Source organism: Rhinolophus hipposideros, assembly GCF_964194185.1.
Source record: "Rhinolophus hipposideros genome assembly, chromosome: 3".
Lineage (NCBI taxonomy): Eukaryota > Metazoa > Chordata > Mammalia > Chiroptera > Rhinolophidae > Rhinolophus > Rhinolophus hipposideros.
The window spans coordinates 17,851,508-17,875,633 of NC_138049.1; the positions used below are offsets into that span (position 1 = coordinate 17,851,508).

At 35.4% G+C, this 24,126-nt stretch overlaps 1 protein-coding gene across 6 annotated transcripts in view; it reads right to left on the minus strand.

Moving 5' to 3' along the window:
- The window catches only part of GRM1 (glutamate metabotropic receptor 1), a 342,889-nt gene that overhangs the window by 30,810 nt on the left and 287,953 nt on the right, over positions 1-24,126 (minus strand). For all 6 annotated transcript variants that reach the window (XM_081045109.1, XM_081045111.1, XM_081045110.1 and 3 more), the window contains 2 exons: positions 18,209-18,335; positions 6,520-7,450 (listed from right to left, as the gene is read on the minus strand). In XM_081045109.1, the coding sequence (XP_080901235.1) occupies positions 6,520-7,450; positions 18,209-18,335 (1,058 nt within the window). The remainder of the gene's footprint in view (positions 1-6,519; positions 7,451-18,208; positions 18,336-24,126) is intronic.

Here is a 24,126-nt window from a genome sequence, read left to right on the forward strand (position 1 = left end):
CCTATTGAGTCTGGCTCTGGATCCAAAACACCCTTTTTTCTTCTACAAAAGACCTGTACTCATGAGCTTCGGCAAAACCTTCCAGCACCAGCAACACTGCCAGGAAACTACACCTTACTTTCCACTTTCCCTTATTTGTCTCTTCTCAAATCTTACAATCAATGTTTGGAAGTCCAGAGGTCTGATAAAATTACTAGTAAGAGTTATATATTCCAATTTTAATGAAAATTCCTGTACATTCCCAATTCCTTTTTCCATCTTTTTTTTTTTTTTTTTAAATCAAGCAATACACAGGTAGTATGTTTTTAAGAGTTGGCACTTCATTGTCACAGTTGTCAATCAATGTCAATGGCTCTATATTAATGGGCCTGGTCACCCAGCCTAAACCATGTGATCTTTTTTTATATTTTCAATTTTTCTTTGTTGGCTCCTTTCTCAAATATTACAATCAAGCTTAAATTTCTCCTTTGTTATACCACTCCTCCCTCTTCCACAGCCTCCTCAAATACTGTCTAAACTTAATTCCTTTAATGCCAAACTCCTCAACTTATTGCAATGAAATTCTACCCACATCACACCCCTGAAACCACTGAAGAATAATCACACAGTCGCCATCCTTGGGGATCTCAAGGATCCAAAGTTCTATCTTCTCTTACGGACTGAATAGGTGTTTACTCCACGAATTCATATGTTGAAGTCCTAACCTTCAGTGTGATTTTAGTAAGAGGTGAATCTTTGGGCGGTAATTAGGGTTAGATGAGGTGATGAGAGTGATGTTCTCATATGCGGTTAGTGCTCTTATTAGAAGAGACCCCAGATAGCGCTCTCTCTCCCTCCTCTCCTTGCCCCCTCTCCTCCATGTCTGCAGAGACAGAGGATGTGAGCACACAGCTCGAAGGCAGCTGTCTGCAACCCAAGGGCAGAGGTCTCACCAGAAATCAACCATGCTGCCACCTCAATGTGGACTTTCAGTCTCTAGAACTGTGCAAAAATAAATGTCTGTTGTTTAAGCCACCCAGTCTGTAGGATTTCACTATGACAACCCAAGCTGCCTAAAATATAGTCTCCTGCTTGGTTTCCATGATACTACAGTCCCTCTGTTTCTTTCATTTGTTTGATTCCCTTTTGTTTATTGCCTTCCAATTTTCCTTATTTATCTTACCTCTTAAGTGTGTTCCCTAATGTTCTTCCTCCTTTTTCTTCTTAAAGATCACTGCTTTGGCCACTTTAAACATTCTGACAATTGAGCCCTCAATCTAAAACTCCGGCTTAGACCTTTGTCTTGAGTTTCTGACTTAAATATCTAAATAAGTTATGATGCCTCTATTTGGATGCATTTATAGTATTTTCAATTGATAAGTCTGCAACCCAAATCATCAACATCTCTCTAAGTCTACTCCTGCAGTCCTGATCTGTTTTTATGGTAGCTGTGTTTTTCCAGTCCCCCAGGCTCAAATCATGAGAGTTGAATTCTATTTTTCATCCCTTCCTTCGTCAAAATCAATATTTCAGTTTGAATGAAGCAAGCTCAGAAAAAATTTTCACATGCATGCTTTGGGTTTGACTTTCATTCTATTAGGTTGGTGCAAAAATAATTGTGGTTTAAAAGGTTAAAAATAATTGCAAAAACCACAATAACTTTTGCACCAACCTAATATCGTACTACTCTAGTTTAAGGCTTTTATTTTTAATCTGTCATTTGGATTACTGTAACACTCTAGTAACTAGTCATTCTATAGTCAATCTCTTCCTGAAAAGCTTACACATAATCCTAAAACTTCACAAAAATCTTTAATGTACCTTGTGGTTTATATAAAAAAAATACCTAAGCTTCATAGAACATTGATCATTACATATAATCTGTCTTCTTTCTGCACTTACAAATTTACCCACCACTATACGTACTTCTCCATATACTTCATTCATACCAGATTCTATGTTACAACCTGAAAGTGCATTACCATTTCTGAATTTTCACTCACATTATTTTCCATATGTGAAATGGTCTCATCATAGCATAATTTATCTCGTTGAAAAACATCATTTAAGGTCAAGTTCAAATGTCATTTTTATTAAGAAATCTTTTCCCATCCTTCCACAGATACTGCTCCATTAGCTGGACTTAATCTCTTTCTTCCCTGGACACTCATAATGCTATATTGGTCCTCTATTATGACACCTAATTCAGTATACTTAGTCATATTGTTGAGCGTCTCCCTTACTATGTTGCAAGATTGGTACAGTTAGTGCCTGCCTCATATCTTTTTATCCTGAATATTCTCTAGCACCTTATCAAGTACCTAAGTGCTGTTAAGCTTACTGTTGAATCAGTGATTGATTGAATAAATGAATAAACAGTAGATCTTCCATAAATGTTACTCTAAGTAGTAAAATTATATGTCAAGTACATTGATAAAATCTTCTGATATTTACTATGAAAGCAAGTGAAGGATTACAGTAACTTTTAAAGCCATTCATGTATTATTAAGGAAAAAATAACTTCAAATTGACAGATTTTTTTATTTACAAACTAGAATAGTAAATGAGTTCTTTCTATGAAAGAGAACCTGTTATCTGTATTTGATTGTGATTTCTTTTGGCTCACTATCATATTTCCTTTCATTATCAAAGAAGGAAAGACAAATTAAAATTCTTACCCAGGGCATAATCACTGATACTGCAGGCTTATTTACCTCTGCTTGTGGATAAAAATGGTTTCTAGTAGACCAAGAGGAACATTTCCTCAAAGCATTACTTTACTTAGTACTATTTCACTTAGTTCTTGTGCTCAATAGAATCATATATTCAAATGTTTAAGAAGCAACCACAGGAATATAACAATATGATATTTACTTAGAATTCTATGTTTTAAAATTACTTCCATGCATAAATCTAATCCTTTTTTGGTGATTGTAATTGTTTTAGTTTTGCATGCAGTTATAACTGCATGCAAAGGTCATAGGAAGTATATAGTCACATTTTAGTTCCCTGTGCCAAATAACCACATTGAGGTTATTTATCCTGAAAATAGCTAGAAATGTTAGTTTGACATTTAGTCATTGATATAATAATTTTTAAAGCAAACATTATTTACATAATATTTTAATTTTTCAGTTACATGATATTAACTCATTTTGGCTTTAAAAGGAAGTGATAAGTAACTTGGATCTAAATGATTTACTTAATTATGAATGTCTATGGATTTCTGTCTTTCTCCTATTGCCAACCAAGAGAATTTTACCAATATTTTTATATTAGGTTAAGCCTGCAAAATTTCCCATTCAGATACATTAAACTAACACCTAGAGAAATTAGAAATGTCTAGGCAAATCTACTATTCAGTTGATCTGCCAGGGTAGGATTATGCTCAATAGGACTTCTCACTCTCAGTAACTCAAGTAACCCAAACAACCAATTTAATTAACCTCCGAAATTACATTTCAGAAAATAAAGAGCAATTGCCCAAATCTTTGGTTGCATCTGATATGTGGCTGTGAATAAAATTTTTAAAAAATGGAAGTAAACTGCAAAAACAGACCCACAACAGCACCCACCCATGTATCTCAGAAAAAGCCTGTTACGAGAATATAGTTGGACTTGCAACTCCTCAGAATAATATTCAAACAGATACATCAGTTGGAAGCTCTTCACTACAGCATCCGTTCTGTGTTTATAGCTATATATGCAGGCTGCCGAATACCCTCAGTGCACCATAAATGTAGGAATTACACTTCCAGAATGGAAATAAACTCATTGGGTGATGTGTTTGTTCTCTGGTTTCCGAGCCCCTTGCTTCGCTTGGCAAGACTCTGCTAGATTTTTGTTGCTGTAGAAAATATTAGATTGTTTGTGATTTTTTGTAACTTTGGAGGCAAACCAGGAAAACATAACATAGCAATAAAAAAGGTAAAAATATAGGCACTGAGATTATCATTATATTTTAAAAGTACAGTCTCAGAGAAAATTATAAGAGAAGCAACAGTAGAATAAATGAGAAAAAAATGCATAAATGTATGATTGTTTTCCATAGAAGTTTAGCCTCAAATACCCTTTGAGGGTCAGCTCAGCTGTGTAGCACACCTGGAAGAAGCTACAGATTGTACTAAGAAAGCTGCATGTTATAATTATTAATTAGAAGTATATTTCTTACTGTAATAATCTAATAGTGCTCGATCAATTATTGCCATTAGCCAAGCAATTTACTGGTGAAACCAGCACTTCTTAGACAACCAGTCCAGTTAGAGCAAGCTGATTTTTCTCTTAAAAACAAGATTACAAATGAAATGAATTTCTAAATTCATAATAGTGAACGGAGCATTGTCACCTTATAAGGAAGGCAGGGGTGGGTGTAAGAAATTGAATGGATAGCCAAGCTGCTACAGCAGGGCTAAGTACAGTTAAAGTGATATCAGCGAGCTTCGTCTTTTCCCAGTGGCAAGCACCGTGTACTCTCCATTGGTCACTCCTCTCTTGGACAGGTCCCCATACGGTCTGTGCACAGAATCACTGGGAGAGCTTTCAGAAATGCGTATTCCTGGGTACCATCCCAAGATATTGGTCACATAGGTTCTCTCTTTTCCTTAAGTGGTTAATACAGCTTTCGTCAATGGCCCATGGTTAAAAATCAAGTGAAAGTTTCCAAAGAGCCATCGTAAAGGCAGAAAAGTTAGAAACATGGAGAGCTGGGTAATAGTGCATGGTGGGATGGAGCCCTCATAAAGCCATATGGGATGCGAAAAAGGATGTCTCTTAATTCCTATGAACATTCCAGTTTAAAGAGTGTTTTCATTTTGTTTCCTCTTGTTCTTTTCCTCTGAATGAAAATTGTTAGGCCATTTTACATCTGGACTCTGTGTGTCTATTTTTTTTTCCTCCCTCATTTCATGGCGCTGGTTTGCTCACATGCTTGTTGATAACTCCTTGCTGGGAGGCTGCTGCTGAACGGATACTGGTTAGCAGGAAGATCCAGAAAAGGCCAAAAAATGACTAAGCAACTTTTAGGATCAGCGTTCTATGAAGAACTTGAAATTGATAGTGAGAAGTAAATGTAAATTATTGGCTTCATTCCTAACGCTGAAAGAAATTAGGGATGTCTTTATTTAAACTAAAAACTTTAGGGATTTCAGAAAAAAATATTTTTCTGTAGACTCCCACGTCTGATCCTTAAACCAATTATATGATTTTTGTAAAAGATGCCTGTGGTGCTGCTTGGCAAGTAAAGATACCAAACCCAGAAGTTTGAGGCATGTAGGTTTTCTGACATATGTTAAGATGAAAAATGCGATGCCAGTTAAGACATAGGCAAAGAATGGCTAAGTGAAATTACACTTATGAGTCACACAAATTCACAGTGGCTTAGTTTCCTCACCTACAAAGTGATGGAAAATAACACCCATTCCCCTTATCTTGCTGACTTGCTCAGGGAGGTGAAATAGTTATAAAATAATGTATACACTATAATAATTACTATTAAAATTCTTCATTTTAAAGCATTATTTTTTAAAATAAAAATACTGTTAATGGGAAAAACTGCATAATTTTGGGATAATTCAATTATCTTTAGAATTTCAAACATCTATCTCCTTTTCAAAATTGTAAATGTTACATGAAATTTGTTTTCATGGGTCTCAGAAAAAATGACTCATGCAAATTTTAGCATATGCTTCTTTGCAATCTAGTCAGGAAGCAGATAGGAACATATTTATTACACAAAATACTCAGAAGAAGTACCAGAATAGAAATAATCTGGACTCTGAGGTTTACACTGACTCTTGAGTTCAGGGTTCATCACCTTTATTTGGTTCTTATTTCTATTGGTGCTTTACGGCTAGAAAACCATTCTAACAATGATCTCACAGTAGAGATAGCTCAATTCTTGTGTAGCATTATGGAACATCTTTCTTACAATATGTATTATAGTAAAGTTTAATAAATAAGAGAGAGATGATATGACAGTTGCTTAAAGGAACTTATTTCAGGACATCCTTAGTGCTCAGTTGCAGTTAAATTTTGAAAAATTTCCCCAGGTGCTTCATTCCCTTCCTCTCATCCCAGATGAATAGTGATGTGGCTTCAGAATGATAAAAATAAATCAAAAACGATCTTCAACTGTGGTCTAAACTAGAAATTAGAACCAAAGAGTTTATGCATCCCTGAGCCAGACCCCAGAGATGTGTTGACACTCCATAGAGACGGGATCTATGTGAAAGGAAACACTAATTAGCAGAACAGAAACTGCAAATTCTAGGTCAGAATAAGGATAGCTCAGCTCAGCTGGTTGTTGCTTCCTGTTCCTTGCTCTTTCCAAGGAGTGAGAACAAGAAGACCTTGGGGACCACATTTCTACTCCAACAGAATGTGAGATTTAAACAGAGAGAGAGAGGGGGGGGGATTAAGAAAGGAAATGAAAACATTGGGGAAATGGAAGAACATGACTTAGTTAAATAGGAAAAAAAAAAAGAAAAAGAAAAAGAAAGGCGAGAGAGCGAGAGCGAGCGCAAACCAAGTTAGATAACTCACTTGGCATTCCCTGCCCCTGGTTTCTTTCTTCGGAAAATGTTGAGGAAAGTGTTGGAGCGGCAGGGCAGTTTGCCGTCGCCGACGTGCATGCGGACTACGTCAGAGGTGGTGAAGGCACTGCGGACGTTCCTCTCGGGCTTGGCTATAATGATGTACATCTTGGGAGTGAACATGCACCCCAGGGCCACCGTCACACTGAGGCTCACTGCAAAGCAGGTAGTGATGATCTTGTAGTTGCTCCCAAAGTAAATGGGCACAAAAGCCAGCCAGATGATGCACGTGGTGTACATGGTGAAGGCGATATACTTGGCCTCATTGAAGTTGGCGGGCACGTTGCGGGTCTTGAAGGCATAGTAGGTACAGCTCATGATGAGGAGTCCATTGTAGCCCACAGGGGCCACCACACCCAGGTTGCTGGTATTACAGATAAGGTAGACTTCCTTGATACTGGGGTAGGACAGAATGGGCATGGGGGGCTCCATGATGATCAGGGTTACCACCAGAGTCAGCTGCACACTAATCAGAATGGAGGCAATGATCACCTGCGCCCAGGCGCTCATGAACCTGGGCTTCCGGGTGCAGATCTTCTTCTTGCTGCCGGCGAGGATGCGTGCAATGCGATTGGTTTTGGTCACTAAAGCAGAGTAGCACATGGCCGAGGAGAGACCAACCAGAAGGCGCTGGAGGTAGCAGGAGGTGGTGGTAGGTTTGGCAATGAGAGTGAAAGGGCACACGTAACCAAGGAATATGCCAGCTAGGATGATGTAGCAGAGCTCCCGACTGGAGGATTTGACCACGGGGGTGTCCCGGTACAGAACAAAGATGAGAGTGACAAACAAGGTAACAAGAATGCCCAAGCAGGAGAAGGCAATGGCTATGATGGATTCGATATTGCTCCACTCAAGATAGCGGACAGGAATGGGTTCACAGCCTGTGAGGAGAGAAACAGTTTTTAAGTGAATCCAAGATTACTACTGATCAATAACAACAGTGCTTTCTTGTTACCAGAGGTACAGCTACATTCACATCTTTCATGATTTATGTTATCTCAATGCTACCCAAAAAAATGCCTCACTGTTACACAAATAAAAATGCATCATTGTTTTCTTTGGACAATCACATTCCCAACCTAATCTCATCACAACCCTAATGGGAGATTCTCCAGCCTGTAATCTTTTCTTCCAGCACCAGCCTCATAAATGGATCCCACTCTGTGGAACTTGATTCTGCGATTTTGGAAACAGAAAGAAAAAGAAGGAAGCTAAACTGTGTTTCCAGTGAAGGTTAAATGGTGAAAAATGTAATAGATGAGTTAGTAAGAAATAAACTAATAAAATTTTATTTTTATGTAGCTATTTTCCAGAGGCAAGTCTACAATAGATAATTTTTTTTGGGGGGGTGGGGGGTGGTGGCAGTTAGCAGAGTGTTTTACACATAAATTTCATTTGAATTATTTAGAAGAGTCCATCATCCCCTATTTACCACATATTACATTACTTACCTTAAGTCTCACCCCTCTTGTTATATATGATGTGTCTGTGGCATCTGAGCACCTCTGAGTTATCAGATTCTAATAAACATACCAAGGAAGAATGAAACCTTCCCTTACCTACCTCTTGTAAAAAGAGACAGAGCTGTGCTCCTAAATGCCTGGCTTGTCTTTTCCCTTGAGATGGAGAATAAAGTCTGTTTTGTATTTCACACACAGAGAAAAATGTCTCAGGTTCTGGAAAGAACTCCTTCACAAAATTTTGTGTTTGGTTTATGCCACTATTTCCCAAGTTGAGAATAAAAATATTTCCATAAATTTAGGAAAAGACTCATTGTTCTGTAGTCATGGCAACAAGGCACACTACCAGAACCTATTTTAAACCTGTTCAGCCAATCAACAATAGCACCTTTTTGGTGAACATGTATTTGCATGTCAACCAATCAGTGTCAGTACTTGCTTCTGATAATCACCCAATCAGGAACAGAGTTAAATTTAATAAATGAGTGCCACTACTCACAAGCACAAACTAATCATAGTGGCCTCTCTTTCTCGTGTGTCAGGGGTTTGTCTATGTCAAAGACTCAACCTCTTTCTGGAAGAACTGCTTCCAGAAACTCTAATTCTAAATCTTCTCATTTCCTTGATAAAGTTTAGAAAGATGACAGATAGATAGATAGATAGATAGATAGATAGATAGATAGATAGATGGATAGATGATAGATAGATAGACAGACAGATAGACAGATATAGATAGATATTTAGAACAATAATGACCATTATAAAGAACTTTTGATATGACACATAATCAATAAATTAAAATATTTAAGAGGGGTTATAGACAAATTAGGGGATAAAATACTAAATAGTCAATATTCAGCTCCCTAATTGGCATACTGAGATTGCTAAATAAAATTCAAATTCCAATGTAGTTTCTGTAAAAGCCTTCATAACTTTTTAAAAATTACTATCTTTGCATTTCTCTTTTTCTGTGTAACTTTACCTGATTTTTTTTTTCAAATGAGCTATTCTGTTCTCAGAGTTTTCGTTAGAAAAGAAGACCACATTTTAAATTTGTAGAACACAAGTCAGATCTACGGAAGTTGAATTAAAACCTTGAGCCAAATTAAGAGCTATAATTAATGGTTTTCCTAAACTTCAGAGATTCAGGCAAAATATTTTCTGCAGAATTCAGGATTGTGATTACATACTTATTGTTCATCACCACAGATATGTACCAATTAATTCAATTAATTGTTAACCTTATGGAAGAAAATGTTTCAAAGTAGCAGATTAGAAAAGATTTAAATAACCTAGTGGTATAAAATTTTAAAAAATAAAAATAGAAAATGCATTACATAAGGCCACTTGAGAAGCTTTTCTTTTAATAAAGATTCAAAATTATAAACTAAATAGAGATGAAAGACTTTAGGAAACCTTCAAATAATTCTGGGGTAGGTACAATAGCTGATATAAGAAAGACTATATCCTCTCTTTCTGTAAATGTGCTCAACCCTGAATTACAGGAATCAAACCAGGAAAAGAAATGTTAAAATATAAAATTGCTAGTTCAGAAAATACCTTATATGTGACTAGACATTTAGATAGACTTAAAAAGTAAATAAATTAGGAATTAATATAATTATGATTCTTTAAGTTAAACAACTAGAAGGGCCTCTATTCTCTTTGCAAGCCAATAGACAAGAAAACCCTATAGATATTGCAAACAGAAGTGTCATTTCAAGAACCAGTGTCCCACATTAAAGTTCAGTAGGACAGCTACCTGTCCTACTAAAATTTATCCAATAACTTCATGGAAGACGCTGGTACACAAGAACTCCCTTTTCTTCCTTTGAACTTCCAAGGAAAGTAGTACCTCTTTCTTATTGACATAGGGGCCTTTATGTCTACCAATAATCTCACTATTGATAGAGCAGATATCTTGGCTTAATAAAACCACTCAAATAGTGAAAATCTTTAACAATTTTATGTACCAATCTATAACTGGTACTTTGAGATTATTATCTGAAGGATATGTTATTAAACCTAAAAATTTAATAGATAGGATATACTTCCAAATAAAATGCACTAAAGTTCTTACCCACGATCAAATTATCGCTGCCCTAGTTATGAAAATACTTACGCTATGTATAATTTAAGAAATTATCCAAGAAACAGCTTTTATCCCAGAATCCCGATGGACAAAAGACTCCACAGAAATGGAAAATGGATTGGAACAAAGCACATAAGCATACAGATTATCATAGGTACCTAGATTATCATAAATCTTTCTTTTTTGTATCAATATGAAAATGCTACACCAGGATCGAGATATGTTAACTCAACTGCATAGCACATATCAAAGAACCATTGCTTATTGAGGTAGGAGCCCCAATGACCCCACCTCCTCAGATTCATGTCCTTGTGTAATCCCTTGCCCCTGAGTAAGAGCAAGGCCAATGAATTATTTATTTTATATAGAATATAGCAAAATTGATGGGGTATTACCCCCATTATTAGGTTACACAGATAATGATTTTCATTTTGGTAGCAGATTCTCTTGCTGGTTCTGATGAAGCAACCTGCCATGTTGCAAGGAACTGAGAGAAGTTTCCATCCAATAACCAGCAAAAACTTGAAGCCCTCAGTCTAACAATCTTTGAGGATTACATCCTCCCAATAACCACATAAGTGAGTTTGGAAGTGTACCCTTCCACAGTCAAGCCTTTAGTTCAGATTCCATCGCTAGCTGACACCTTGATTTCAGGCTTGTGAAAGATCATGAAGCAGAGGACCTAGCTAAACTATGACAATATTCCTGACCCACAGAGACGGTGCAATAATAAATGTGTGTTGTTGTAAGCTAAGTTTTGGAGTACTTTGTTACACAGTAATATTAATAGAAAACCAATTCACGTATTAAAGCCAACCTCTTAATTCAATAGCCAAAGCCTAGCATCCTTGCCTAAGGACAATTGCAGACATAAACTAAATTAGTCAAAATATCTTTAGGTTTTGTGCAAGGTCTTTAAGTCTAATGTTAACATATGTAATAAATCCCTATTATTAACAAAAAATTGGATATTTTCTACTAATTAATTAGCTAATTATGAATTGTTGCTACTTCTCCTTCCCATATTACTGTCTACTGATGTAATACTCATAATACAGCAGCTCTACAAATCTTAATTAATAAAAGAGAATCTCAGTATTGTGTTTATGTCACTCAAGAAGTGTCTCTACCAGAATAGAATTTTGAACAATCTTGTACTAAATCTTAAGTTAATATTGTTTTACTGTGGTTTTTATACTAAAAATGAAAAGGGAACCTGCTAGGATTAATATATGGTAAGTAGTCTAGTAAGTATTACAATATGCAATACTTTACCACAATCTAAATTTTTCTAATAACTGAATTGTTGCCTTCTCTGTGGCATATTAAATTGTTAAAAGAAACTAACAGATATATAAACTAATAGCTGGTATGCTTTCAGAATAATTCACTTATTTAACGTAATATAGAAATAATTTTTTAAAAAGTCTTCAGGTACTTTATGAAAATAAAAAAATGATATTAGTTTTTTGATATATTGATGCTGTGTAAAATAATTGTTACCATAATGGTTGAGATCTGCAGTAGAAAAGGTAATATAAAATAATATAAAATCTATAGATACTATAAAATCACCTTAAAATATAATAGAAATATTGATGATCATGCGAAACAGCTGGCTCTGACTAGAAGTCTTCATATAAGGGTCTTATATAAAACAACAATAAATAATTTATAAACAATAACAAATCAGAGAAGTTTAAGCATTCAATTGTAGATATGCAAAATCTGGCCAGAAAAGAAATTCCTAAAAGAAATGCTAGAATGATTGCATTGTAAAATCTACGAAGACGATGTCTGACAAAACTAGAGTGGCTATCTGGTAATACTGGATAAAATCTCCAATAGACCATGGATAAATCCTGACAGAAAAAATGAAATAATTCATTCTATTATGGACAAACTGGCCATAAAATTTAAAAACTAATGGAAAAATATTTCCAGGATAGCAGATGTGGCCAGTTAATGGGTCATTTGTAATTAAATAAATATGAAAAAATTGTAATGGTGGGGCATTGACCGGTACAATTGCAAAAGTAACTCTAAATGGATCCTGTACAGTTATATCCTTTCATGGTTTATGAATATGTACTAGTTTAAATACTGTGTTTATTTTCTGGCTGGATTGAAACATTCATCTGTTGAAAAGCCATAATACTTACAATGGCTAAAACATAATTAGATTTTGTGGTCTTAGCTAGCACATTTCAACTTACCAATCTAATGTTATGGGAACATTTTTATTGGAATGTCTGTTCATGAATGTAAATTATTCAAGGCTGTCCTCATTCCCAACTCTCTGGACAAATGAAAAGGAACCTGAATATCACTGAAGGTTAAACCCCTTAGTGATTACACTGAGCTTCTGCTGATACCGTCCAGAAACTGAAGGTCATGGAAACTGAGTGTTAACTCAAGAACCTCGGAGCAAGTTAGTAACTACACAATGGTTTTCTGTACAAGGTCATCTTAAGAAGATTCGTGTGTGTTTCTTACTCTTCTGTACTCTTGCTTATACATACTTTTCTTCCTCACTTATTTGAAGCTGCACAAATCGGAGTTTGTCTTTAATGTTTTCCTTACCAGCTATAAGTACTCGCGTTAGCCTAGGTTTTATAAAGACAATCATGACTCTAACTCAATATTCAGTGATATCAAGCTATTGTTTGTTATGTTACACTAACTTTTCCAATAGTGATATTTTTTAATGTACAAAGATTTCACGAGCTGAGGTATTTGACAGGATACAGAAGACTCATAGAACATACTTGTGTAATGTTTTTATTTAAAGGCAAAAGGCATAGTACAGTAAGAGAAAGACATTGAAGGTAAGCACCAAGGGACCAAGAGATATCCAGGTGCAAGCTCTCTAGGATCCTTATTCCCACAGGGCATACTTCATCTGTGAATTGTGCTACCAAAATCTGCACATTGAACATTGGCTTTAAGACAGCTCAAGGCAGAAGTTCCTAGTGAAGTATTTTTATGACAGTCAAGTCGTATAGCTAAGTCAACCTGTCTAAATAAATATGCCAGGTGAGATCCATCAGTAGACAAACTGGCTTTGGCTGTCACTGGTGGGATTTATGCATATTATAATCCCTGGCCCCTTAAGAAAACCAAAAATCAAAGACAGATACTCAGACACCTCCATAAATAATCATAGAGTCACCCAAGTCCAGCTGTAAATTAAACTTATCCTACAGCAGTGTAACAGACACAAAGAAAAACATCGGTATGCTAGAAGGGGATAAAAGTATTCTCGTGCTGTAAGATCAGCAGTTTGTCACAACACCCAGAAACCATACACCTACAATTCCACTATGATCGCTTTCCCTTGTGCACATCTAGATTCTTTTCCCCTATGTGGAAACCAGACATTCCAATGCCAATCCAGGGTCACCCAAAATACCATCCCGTGGGGTTGGAAGTGAACATTTACATTTTGAATAAGCTTCTTAAAAGTATTGCTTCTTTTTGTCTTCTTCTCCTCCACTTCTTCCTCTTTCTCTCTCTCTTTCTCTCTCTCTCTTTCTTCTAATTGTTTTTAGACATCCTACATTTAAGAGGTACTAGCTTAGATATCTTAAGGGAATTAGCTATAATATCCATATTGTCCACATATGTATTGTAATGTATAATATAATGTACTTGTTGTTCTGTTTTGAAGTTTAAAGAGAAGAGTCGCCCAACCCCAGGTGTACCTGGGTATCCCAAGGAGTGGAGTTTACCTTCACATGTGATGAAGAGTGTCCCAGGCCTATCTGACCCCTAGCATCCAAAAGGAAAAGAAATGATGGAAGTTGTGCGTACTATACCTAAAGCTCAGAGAACTAAAGAATCTAACAGTGTGCATACTCAGTGTTGTCCCAGAGAATCCAGAGCCATCACACAAGTCAGTTTCCTTCCAGCAGATTATAACTTACTGAGACAAATCTAAGAGAAGTGGTAATAACTGATCTGAGGACCAGGGATTGTTCCTAATTTTTGAACCAAATGTTTGTTCTCCTGTAAGATCCAAATGCATTGGAGTAAGCTAAAATTTAATGTTGGGCTTCTTTCCAATTAGGTAAAGACAAATTTAACATGAATCAAGAAATAAAGGCCACCATTTTCTACCCAAAGTGTCTTGGGCATTTACTAACATTTACAATAATACTTCAGGATTACATAAGGCTTCATCAAAATGCCTTCTTTAATGTTATAACATTAATATAAATTACCTACAAGGTGAAATTCTACTTGTCATTCAATATTCAACTCAAATGTCCCTTCCTCAGCAAAGGATTTTCTCTTCCCTGGGAAATATAATTGCTTTTTTTCCTTTGTGTTCACATGACACTGTGCACACATTCTTATTGTAGGATTTAGATCATAATTGACTATTTAAATGTCTAGTTTCATATGAAGCTCAGCCCCCCCAGGACATAAACCTTTCTTCTTTCACCTATATGTCCCCAGTTTCTCAAAATAAATGTCTGCACAAAGCAGATGGTAGTGTATAATATAAAATTAAATAAATGAGGAGATAGTATAAGAGGTCACAACAACTGTTCGATGAAAAAAAATAGCTAAAATTACTTAATTTCTATAACTTAGTATTTTCTATTTTTTAAGTAACACTTAGTGTAGTCCGACCTTCTGAGAAATCCTCTTATACTATTTGACTTTTTTCAAAAAATAAGTAGCATTGGATTACATGTAATTGGCCTATGAATTGTTAAACTACTGTCTAGTTTATTTCATGGCAGAAGTGATCCCTGCTTGTGTATCATCAGAAATAAAGTGTGAAATTTAAATGCTGAATTAAAATGTGCATTTTCCCAAAAAGAAAATATGAGACACTTATTAACAGCTTCAGAAATCACTTCTAAGAAATATACCAATTTTTCTTCCTAGCTGAAAATAGCATATGCTAATAAAAATAAAAACTCACTTATAAACATGGTTTTAATATTCATTAATATTAGTCTTTGGAGCATATATGGAAATCAGCTATCTCATACAATTATTTTAACCATTTTAACAAATTCTACCTTCAGGAAAAAAAAAACAAAAAACACCATCTCCCAAAGAACAAATTTTCATTTTAAATAAACTCAGGGGGAAAAAAGAAAACTCCATCTATAAAAATAAAATACTTAAAGGCAATGCATTTAATCTGAGTATTTCTACTGATTTTGGGTATTCTCTGCCTGTGTGTTTTCTTTTGTAACAACTACTGCTACCATGGCAACAACCCACAACACATTGCCATGCATGACATCCTTGCTCTGAGCCTGACATGGCACCTAGGAAATGGCAAAGAAATTTTATATTCCATTCCCGCCTAAGACTGAAAGGGATGCAGAAGCAATAGCTGTCATTAACGCTAAGCGTGCATTAGTATGAAAGATGTGTATTCCGAAAGATCCTAAACATAAGATTTGCAAAATAATCTGGATGTATGACCTAAAAGTAGCCACTCGGCTGTTGTTATTAGATAAAGACAGTCTGGGCTGCTGCTTGGCTCAACCTATTTGAATGTTGAAGTGACTTTTACCCATATGATGGATGACAGTAGATTAAATTCTTTAGAAGGATTACTGCATGAATATGCATCTATATCATAGTCAAGGAGGATCTTTTTATACTTTATCGAGTCAGAGAGCCCTGAACAATGGTGGCGATCCTTTAGTAGTAGGTAGACAATAGACCCACAATGGAAAATCTCTAGGGAATAAAACATGTCTTTGAGTTCTATGATTAGATCATATTAGATCTTTTACGAAGATTTTTTTTTTTGTATTTTAATGTTTTATAATAGGATAGACGTTCTCTTTCCTGTATGAGATAAGCCCCTATTTAAATGAAAATGGAGTAGTAGGAAAAGCTTGGGGAAGCCCCCCAAAAAAATGTAGACAAGAGAAAAACTGTTATACCTCAAAGCTAAGACTCTGACTTCTAAGCTCAACCTGAGAGAGGGGCTGCTTTTTCTTCTAGGAAGAGCCTAGGAGCCTCCTAGACAGGAGCCTCTTCTTGTCAGCAGTGGTGTCAGTCAGATAGCAGGGAGGACTGACTACTAAGTCAACCCCAGTTCTCAAGCACAGTGGAGATCTAAGGGGGCTTCTTATGCAAGATAAAAGGGCCCAGCAGGAAGCACACACTATAAAGGCAGATAAGGATGTGAAGAGAGACATAGGATGAGATGGGGAGGAAAGGGTGTGTCCAAAAGAGGTTAGAAAAGCTTTTCCAAGCCAGTGCTTTTCCATGCACCAATGTGATAAGTGGCATAGTGAGAGAGCATTAGATCCAGGGACAAAAAGCCCTGGATTATCATAATAGATTCTCTATTAACCAACTGCATTGACGTAGATGTACTTGTGTGAATCCAGTCTTCTTTCCAATTCTCTCAGAAAAGCAAACATTTATTCGGGAGCTATTATGTTCAAGGTAGCAGGCTATGAGCTAGGGAGTAACATTTTTCAAAGGATGGGACAGGAACTAAGTGCCTCAGAACCAATGAATGAGAATTTCTGCAGGCGAGTAACTCCTAGGTATTTTTTAGGCACATTAAATTTGAAAACCAGTTTTAAGCTAGAGAATAAAAAGATGAGTGACATACACTTTGTATCATCAAAAATATTCTTTTCTTTAAAAAGTCCTTTATACTAGGTGATTTTTAAAACCTTGTCGGTACTCATTTTAGTTTAATTTGTTTTTTCTAACAGGATTTTATAAGATATTCTCAATAAGTATCATTTTAATTATGTGACCTGGTTCTACTGACCCAGCCATTTTTGATGCGCTTTGATGATCAGGAATAACACCCTCTCTAATGGTTTTCAACAACGCTCAGGGACACATTGGATCAGGAGTCAGCGAACTGGGGTCTGCTTCTAACTGGTTGCATGACCTTGGACATACAAGTACACCTCGCTAGGCCTCAGCTTCCTCTTTCTCAAACATGAGATTAGATTACTCACACTACAAACTTCCCATGGCTCTACTACTCTTAAAATTTGGGGCAAGTATTTGTGAAACACTTGTCCTGTGTGAGCTCGTACCAGCGGCTATGGAAAACAAAATTCATGTATCTGGACATTACTCTTAGGAAACAAAGTAATATAACCCATCCATCTGAGTCCCATTAATTTTACCAGTAAATCATCTTTTGCATTCATTTATTCCTCTCCATTCCTGCTGCAGGTGCCCTAGTCCACACCCTTTGGAATGACTCACTTGGACGAATGCAATAGTTTCCTAACTTCTCTTCGTGTTCAGGCTAGTAGTGTCACTTCCCTCCTCCCTACCTTTACTACCTCAGAAAGATGCTATGGGGGCATATTTCTGAGACACAGATATCATGATGTTATTCACCACTGTAAATCTTCCAGTGGTTTTCCAATGCTTAAAGCCAAGGTCAAAACACTTAGGGAAAGGCCATGCAGGGGCTCTTTCCCATCCCTATCAGGGAGCTCATCCAGTCTCATGTCTCAGCACTTCTCTACGAAGCCCTTCTGTCTCCCAACTAACCCTCTATCCTTGTTGCATGTTTTTTCCCAAATTTATTATATGCTCTCACATTTCCCATGTTTTATTTTCTGTCTGGAATTCCTTTCATCTCCTGTCTACCTGATAAACTTTACAACACTATTATATTAAAGCTATTTTATATGTTTTACATGTTTTCTTTCCCAATAGATTTTAAGCAAAATAAAATTAAGACTGTTGTTTTATTTACCTTTGTACCTTTAGAGACTGTAATAGTGTCTCACAATAGATATTCAAGAAATATGTGCAAATATAAGTTCTGGTGACGAGAAGTATCTTTAAGTAAAATTAGAAAACAAAAACAGAAAACAGAAAACAACTCGTATACTAGAACACCCTTTTAATACATTTTAGTTAGATTTAAACAAACTTGCCTTTCACTATAGATGATGGAAAAATTTTAAGAGGTTTGTGTGTCCTCTTTGACACGAGCACTAGAAAGTGCACACTGCAAATGAACACTGAAAAAGACATTGTTCAACATCTTAAACAGTGGGCACATTGGAAAGGCCAATAGTCAGAGGGACAAGGTTGACGAGTGCAGAAATTCTTACCTGTGAGATCTGCATTCGGCCACCACCCCAAGTCACAAGCTTTGCAGGTGAACTCATCTTGCATGTATTCGTTCTCTTTACAGGCAGTGCAAATCCAGCAGCAGCTCACCTCTCCCTTCCGTATAACCTGTAACATAAAGATATTTCATATGCTTTAAAGATGGTTTCTCCTGGAAGTCTTCTGTTTCAGATGTGGATTTGCTTTCATACTATGATAAAAAACAAGTAACTTTTCAAAAAAAGTACTATATGCCGAAGAACCTCAGTACATGGATTGAAATTATCTGATTATCTTAGAGTTCAGATGTGAGTTTCAATTCATTCTGTGCTGGATTTTGAGGCTTTTCAATAATAATTTCTTTGATAAAGAGATTTGACTATATTATATTTTGCAGAGTTAAAAATGGAACAGTTGAATTTCATCCTTATTTATAGAGATGTTGCCAGAAAAACATATACACATTTTAAGAAATGAAAAAACTGTATTAAAACTATGCTGATGGTAATCACTTTGAGCACCTCTTTTAATTGCAGAAATCAAATATGACTTGTATTCATCTTTTGTTATCAGTATTTACTGAGTATTACAATTTTAATACAGTTTTTGCCTTTCTTAAATTGTGTATACTTTTTTGGCACCCTCTATATTAATATCTATTAAGTATTTTTAGAAAAGTAAAAATACATTTTTATTCTCTGAAAAAGCAACTAATGTTTAAACACCAATGTTTCTATGTAATAAAACCTTATTTATTCAACAAAACAGAGGAATTATGGATTTTTTGTTATAATTATGAAAGTCTGAGAAACTTTGTATATATAAAAACAGAATGATGGCTAAGAAAGTATAACCCTATTATTGGCCTTATTCCTTACTCTAGTGAATTGAAAAGATCACATAAATTGTTGGAAGAAAAATTACTAGTCGAAAATTACTAAAGAATTGCTTATCTCAACAGTTTAAACTTTCTCCTATTTTCAGTTTGTTTGGTAAGCACTTTTTCACTTCCACAATACAAAAATAAACATCAAAACACACTACATTTAAAGTGACTTTCTTGTAAACAGCACATAATTAGATCTTGCTTTTCATCTCCTGTCTGACAATTTCTGCCTTCTATTGATGTGTTTAGTACATTTACATTTATTATAATCATTGGTGTGGTTGGATATGAGTCAATCATGTCTTTTCTCCTGTCTCATCGGTTCTTTGTTTCCTTTTCCTCTTATTCTGCATTCTTTGGGACTGAGAATTTTTTCAGCATTTTTAGCATTTTTTTCCTAATATTGGCATACTTGCTAAACATCTTTGTTGTTTTCATGGTTGTTGTAGGCACGACAATATGTGCCATTCATTCATCACAGTCTACCTTCAAATTGAATTATACAACTTCATGTAAAATGTAGACTCCTACGGCATATTCTTCCCTTACCTCCTCCCATCCTTTGGGTTGTTGCTTTAGTACATTTTACTTACACATGTTTTACAAAATCCCCCCCACACAATAATTATTTTCACTTTAAACAATCATCTTTGAAATACATTTTTGAAATTAGAACATGATTATAGTTTATATTTACCCACACACTTATAATTTCTGGAGCTTTTCATTTCCTTGTATAGAACCAGATTTCTATGTGATATAACTTTCTTTACCCTGAGAAACATTCTTTAACATCTATTGTAGTGCTGATCAGAGAATTATAGTTTCCTTCAGCTTTTATTTGTTTGAAAAGTTTTTATTTTGACTTAATTTTTGAAAAAAATACTTTCACTTGGTAGGAAAGTTTAAGTTGACAGTTTATTTTTCTTTCTTTCTGAACTTTATGCTAGTCCATTGTCCTTGGGAATAGAATTCTAGGTTAAAAGTTGGGTTTTTTTTGTTTTGTTTCTTTCTTTTTCTTTTTTTTCCCCAATATCAGCACTTTAAAGATGTCATTCCTTTCTCGCCTTGCATATGGTTCCTGATGAGAAGTCTGCTGTAACTCTCACTTTGTTTCTCTGCATGAGAGAAACAAAAGAACTTTTTACTCTGGCTGATATTAAGATTTTTCTTTTTATCACTGGTTTTTAGTAATTTAATGATATCTTCTTGTGTTCAACTTCCTTGAGATTTGTTGAGCTTCATGGATTTGAGTTTACATTTTAATTACATTTAAATATGTTTTAAGTCATTATTTCTTAAAAAAAAATTTCCTGGCCTATCTCTCTCCTGTCCTTTTGGGTCTCCAATTGTATTGATAATGAGCCTCTTGAGTGTACTCTACAAGCCCCTGAGAGTCTATTAATTTCTTTAACTCTGTTTTCCCTCTCTATGCCTCATTTGTCTATTTTCTATTGCTGTGTTTTAAAATTCAATGATCTTTACTCCTGTAATGTCTAATATCTGTTAATGCCATTCATTGAAACATTATTTCTTATACATTTTAGTTTTCATTGTATAAGTTCCATTTTGTAATTATTTATGTATCCATTTGTCTTTTCATGATAGTCATGTTTTCTTTTAAGTCCTTTAGTATGTACTTATAGTTGGTATTTTAATATCCTTGACTGCTAATTCCATCATCAATGTAATTTCAGAGACTGTGTTTCTATTGCTTGATTTTCCTTCTGGTAACGTGTCACCTTTTCTCACTTTGTCATGTCTAAAAATGATCAGATGCTGGACATCGTTTACATAAGGTGTAGAGTGCTGGAGGTTTTTTCTTAAAGACTTATTGGCTTTTGTTCTAGCAGGCAGCTCAGTTACTTGTGTCTCAGTTTGTCTTTTGTTTTTAATCTCTTAGTGCAATCTAGAATAGTCTTTAGGAATAGATTAACCTCATTATTAAGGTGTGACCTCTCTGAGGTCTCTACTTAATTTATTGTTCATTCTACAAGATATCTGCACTCCGGCTTGAAGAAACTGGGACAATTCCTGGCTCTACGTGAGCTCTAGGAATCCAGTTCTCCAGTACTTGTTCTTTATTTGGACTCTTCAAGCCTACTGAAGTGCAGATTGGTATTCATTAAAACACACACACACACACACACACACACACACACACACAAAAGTCAAGGGAACTGGCATGTTAACTTCTGGGACTTTTTTTCTGCATAGATCCTTCCTCTCCTTTACTTGGCCCTACAAATTCCAGCTGCCTTGGCCTTTCTAAACCCTGATTTCTGTCTTCTTAAATTAGCAAGATGGCCAACCTCTTTTTGTGTTCTCTCTCACTGAACAACAGCCAGGAAATTGCCTTCAGGCAGAAAGCCTGAGTGATTTTAGGGTTCACCTTGTTTGTTTCCCTCCACTTTCCTGGAAGCAAGGTTATGTGTTGTTTTCCAATATCTGAACACAATTATTTCAGATATGGTGTCAAGTTTTCTAGTTGTTCACAGCAGAAGACAAAGTCTGAATTCAGTTACTCTGTACTCTAGAAGCAGAAGTCTCTGCCTAACACATTAAACATCAAATGTTCTCAGATGTAAAGTCAAAATTTAGACTGTAAACATTGATATTAAAATCAAATTTTACAAACTCTAGCATTTGTGGAAATAAAATTTTCTTTACTCAGATCAGGTTGAAATTTGTACCACTATTTTAGAATTACATAAAACAATGTCAAATGACAATATACTTTCAGAAAATGTAAAATGTTTTCTTTTTCTTCTTTCACTTTCAAATAACTTTAGAAAGTAGGATAAAATTAAGTCTTTTTGAAGAAAATCATAACTACACTCAAAATAATTATGGGAAATTTATATTCCGAATGATAAATTTTTCTAAGTGATATGAGAAAAATTATATAAATGAATACCACTTTCTTAATTAGTATAAGGACTACAGTAAGAGACATCACATAACACTGTGTGTCTCTTCAATCAGTTTTATCTTTTTCTCTCACTATAAAATTCATACTACTGATTATAAAAATTCAAAAGATGATAATGCTGAACAAATTTATTTATGCAGGATGATAGATAAAGGTAGATCCTGTGAGTAACTGGCACATGGAAAATATTTAAAAGTAGGTTTTGCATCATTGCATACATGAGTGAACAAGTGATTAGTTCATACCTTTCCTAAATAATGAAACATTGAACTGCTTAAGTGGCGGTATTTTTCATTACTCCTTTACTCATCTACCGAGTATGTGTACCTTTACCATACACTGTCTATAATATGAAATTTGTCTTTTCTATCTCTCAGCCACCCTCTAGACTGAGATCTTATGACTTTACACCAGAATTGTAGTCCCTGTCTCCTAGTTATATAACAGTGCTAAATTTCTTTACACTCTAGAGTGACATGCACACAGTTCCCAAGATCATCAGAATGGCCTGTGGGCTCCTCAAGAGAAGGGACCAGGCCATCCTTTCATTGTTTTCAGATCATAGTCATCAAGGTACAGAAATGTACTAAGAACACACCGTAGGCAGCCAAGGAATGAGTGTTGAATTGAATCTTTTTCCAAAATGTCCTTAGGCCACTTAAGGAATTTTAGTGCCTCCCTATTCCAATACTTTTGAAATATAAGATCTTGGGTCATGGGTTCACTTAGTCGCCAGTCCTTGTTTCTGCACCTCACTTTGTCTGTTATTAATATCTTACAAAAGTCTGACAAATAAGGAAGGATATCCTCTGTACCAGCAATCCCTATGTATGTCCCATAACTCTGTTCTTTTTTAAATTTGCTTTCGAGGAAGGTTTCAAGGAGAGTGGATATATTATCAAATTTGTTTTTCATCTGACTTGCTTTTTATAAGGATTGTTCTGGCTGCTGTGTGAAGAATATACGTTAAGAAAGGCTAGAGAGGTAAAGAGAGAAAAGAGAGTGAGTGAGTAAGTGAGTGAGTGAGTGAGTGAGTGAGTGAGTGAGTGAGTGAGTGAGTGAATCCCTGGCTTTCACATAGAACCATATAGTAAACAAATAAATATATTTCAGTAAAAGAATGAGTATTCCCTTCCATTTCAAATGTCACCTTTCTCCCATCAGTTCATGTGTGTCACTACTTTCAAGGGCAGAAACAAGATTATAAGCTCCAGCCAGTATTTCTGGAGCAGTAAACCCTTCGAAACACTGCATTACTTGGAATTCTCTAATAATTAAAACACAGTTAGTATTTTATTACTTATTAAAATTTGGTTTTGTCCTCTATTTCATATCTATATGTTAGATGTGTTTCATTTAGATACAGTTTTTAAAAAAAATTCTTAAGGAATTGTGTCTAACTTAGGTTCCAATCGCCCCAATATCATGAATATTTTTATATTACGTCTTTATATTAGTCATACTGTCATTTCTTTTGTGTGTAGTATATACTCAATAACTGAAAAGTCTTTTTTTATTTGTTATTTTTGTGAGAGTAGAGTGGCCCTGAGCCATACGAAGTTTTGATATTTCACTGAAACTGTCCTTGAAGGACGAAAGCTTGCTAAGGTGCAGGATCTGTTGATTCTTTTTACGTCCTGTGCTATGGTGCCATGTTTATTGTTAGTGAGATTAGGTGACCTGCTGGTACACACAATGCTGTGATTCAATTACATATATACTGTAGGCGTCTTAAAGTATTTATGCCATAGGAAATCAAGTGTTCAATTTATGACTAAGTTTCTAAAGTAATTTATAAGGGTTTTTTTAAATCAAGGCTTTATTTAGAAAAAGAATGAAAGACAACAGCATCAAGAGAATATAAAAAGAAAAGTAACTAAGAATCAAAGGAAGCAGGAACATTTTTCTTCAGAAGGGAAATTCCTGAAAAATTTAACAAAATAAAGAAATTGGGTCTCCCCTAATTAGGACTGTAGGAGAATCAGTTACAAGAGAGAAGAGCTTGCTCTGCCCTCCTAAGGCCCCACAACACGCTGTGTGAGAGCTTGGGCTCTAATTGCTGCTATGTTTTTCTCCAGCTGTACTATGAGTTCCTGAGAAGA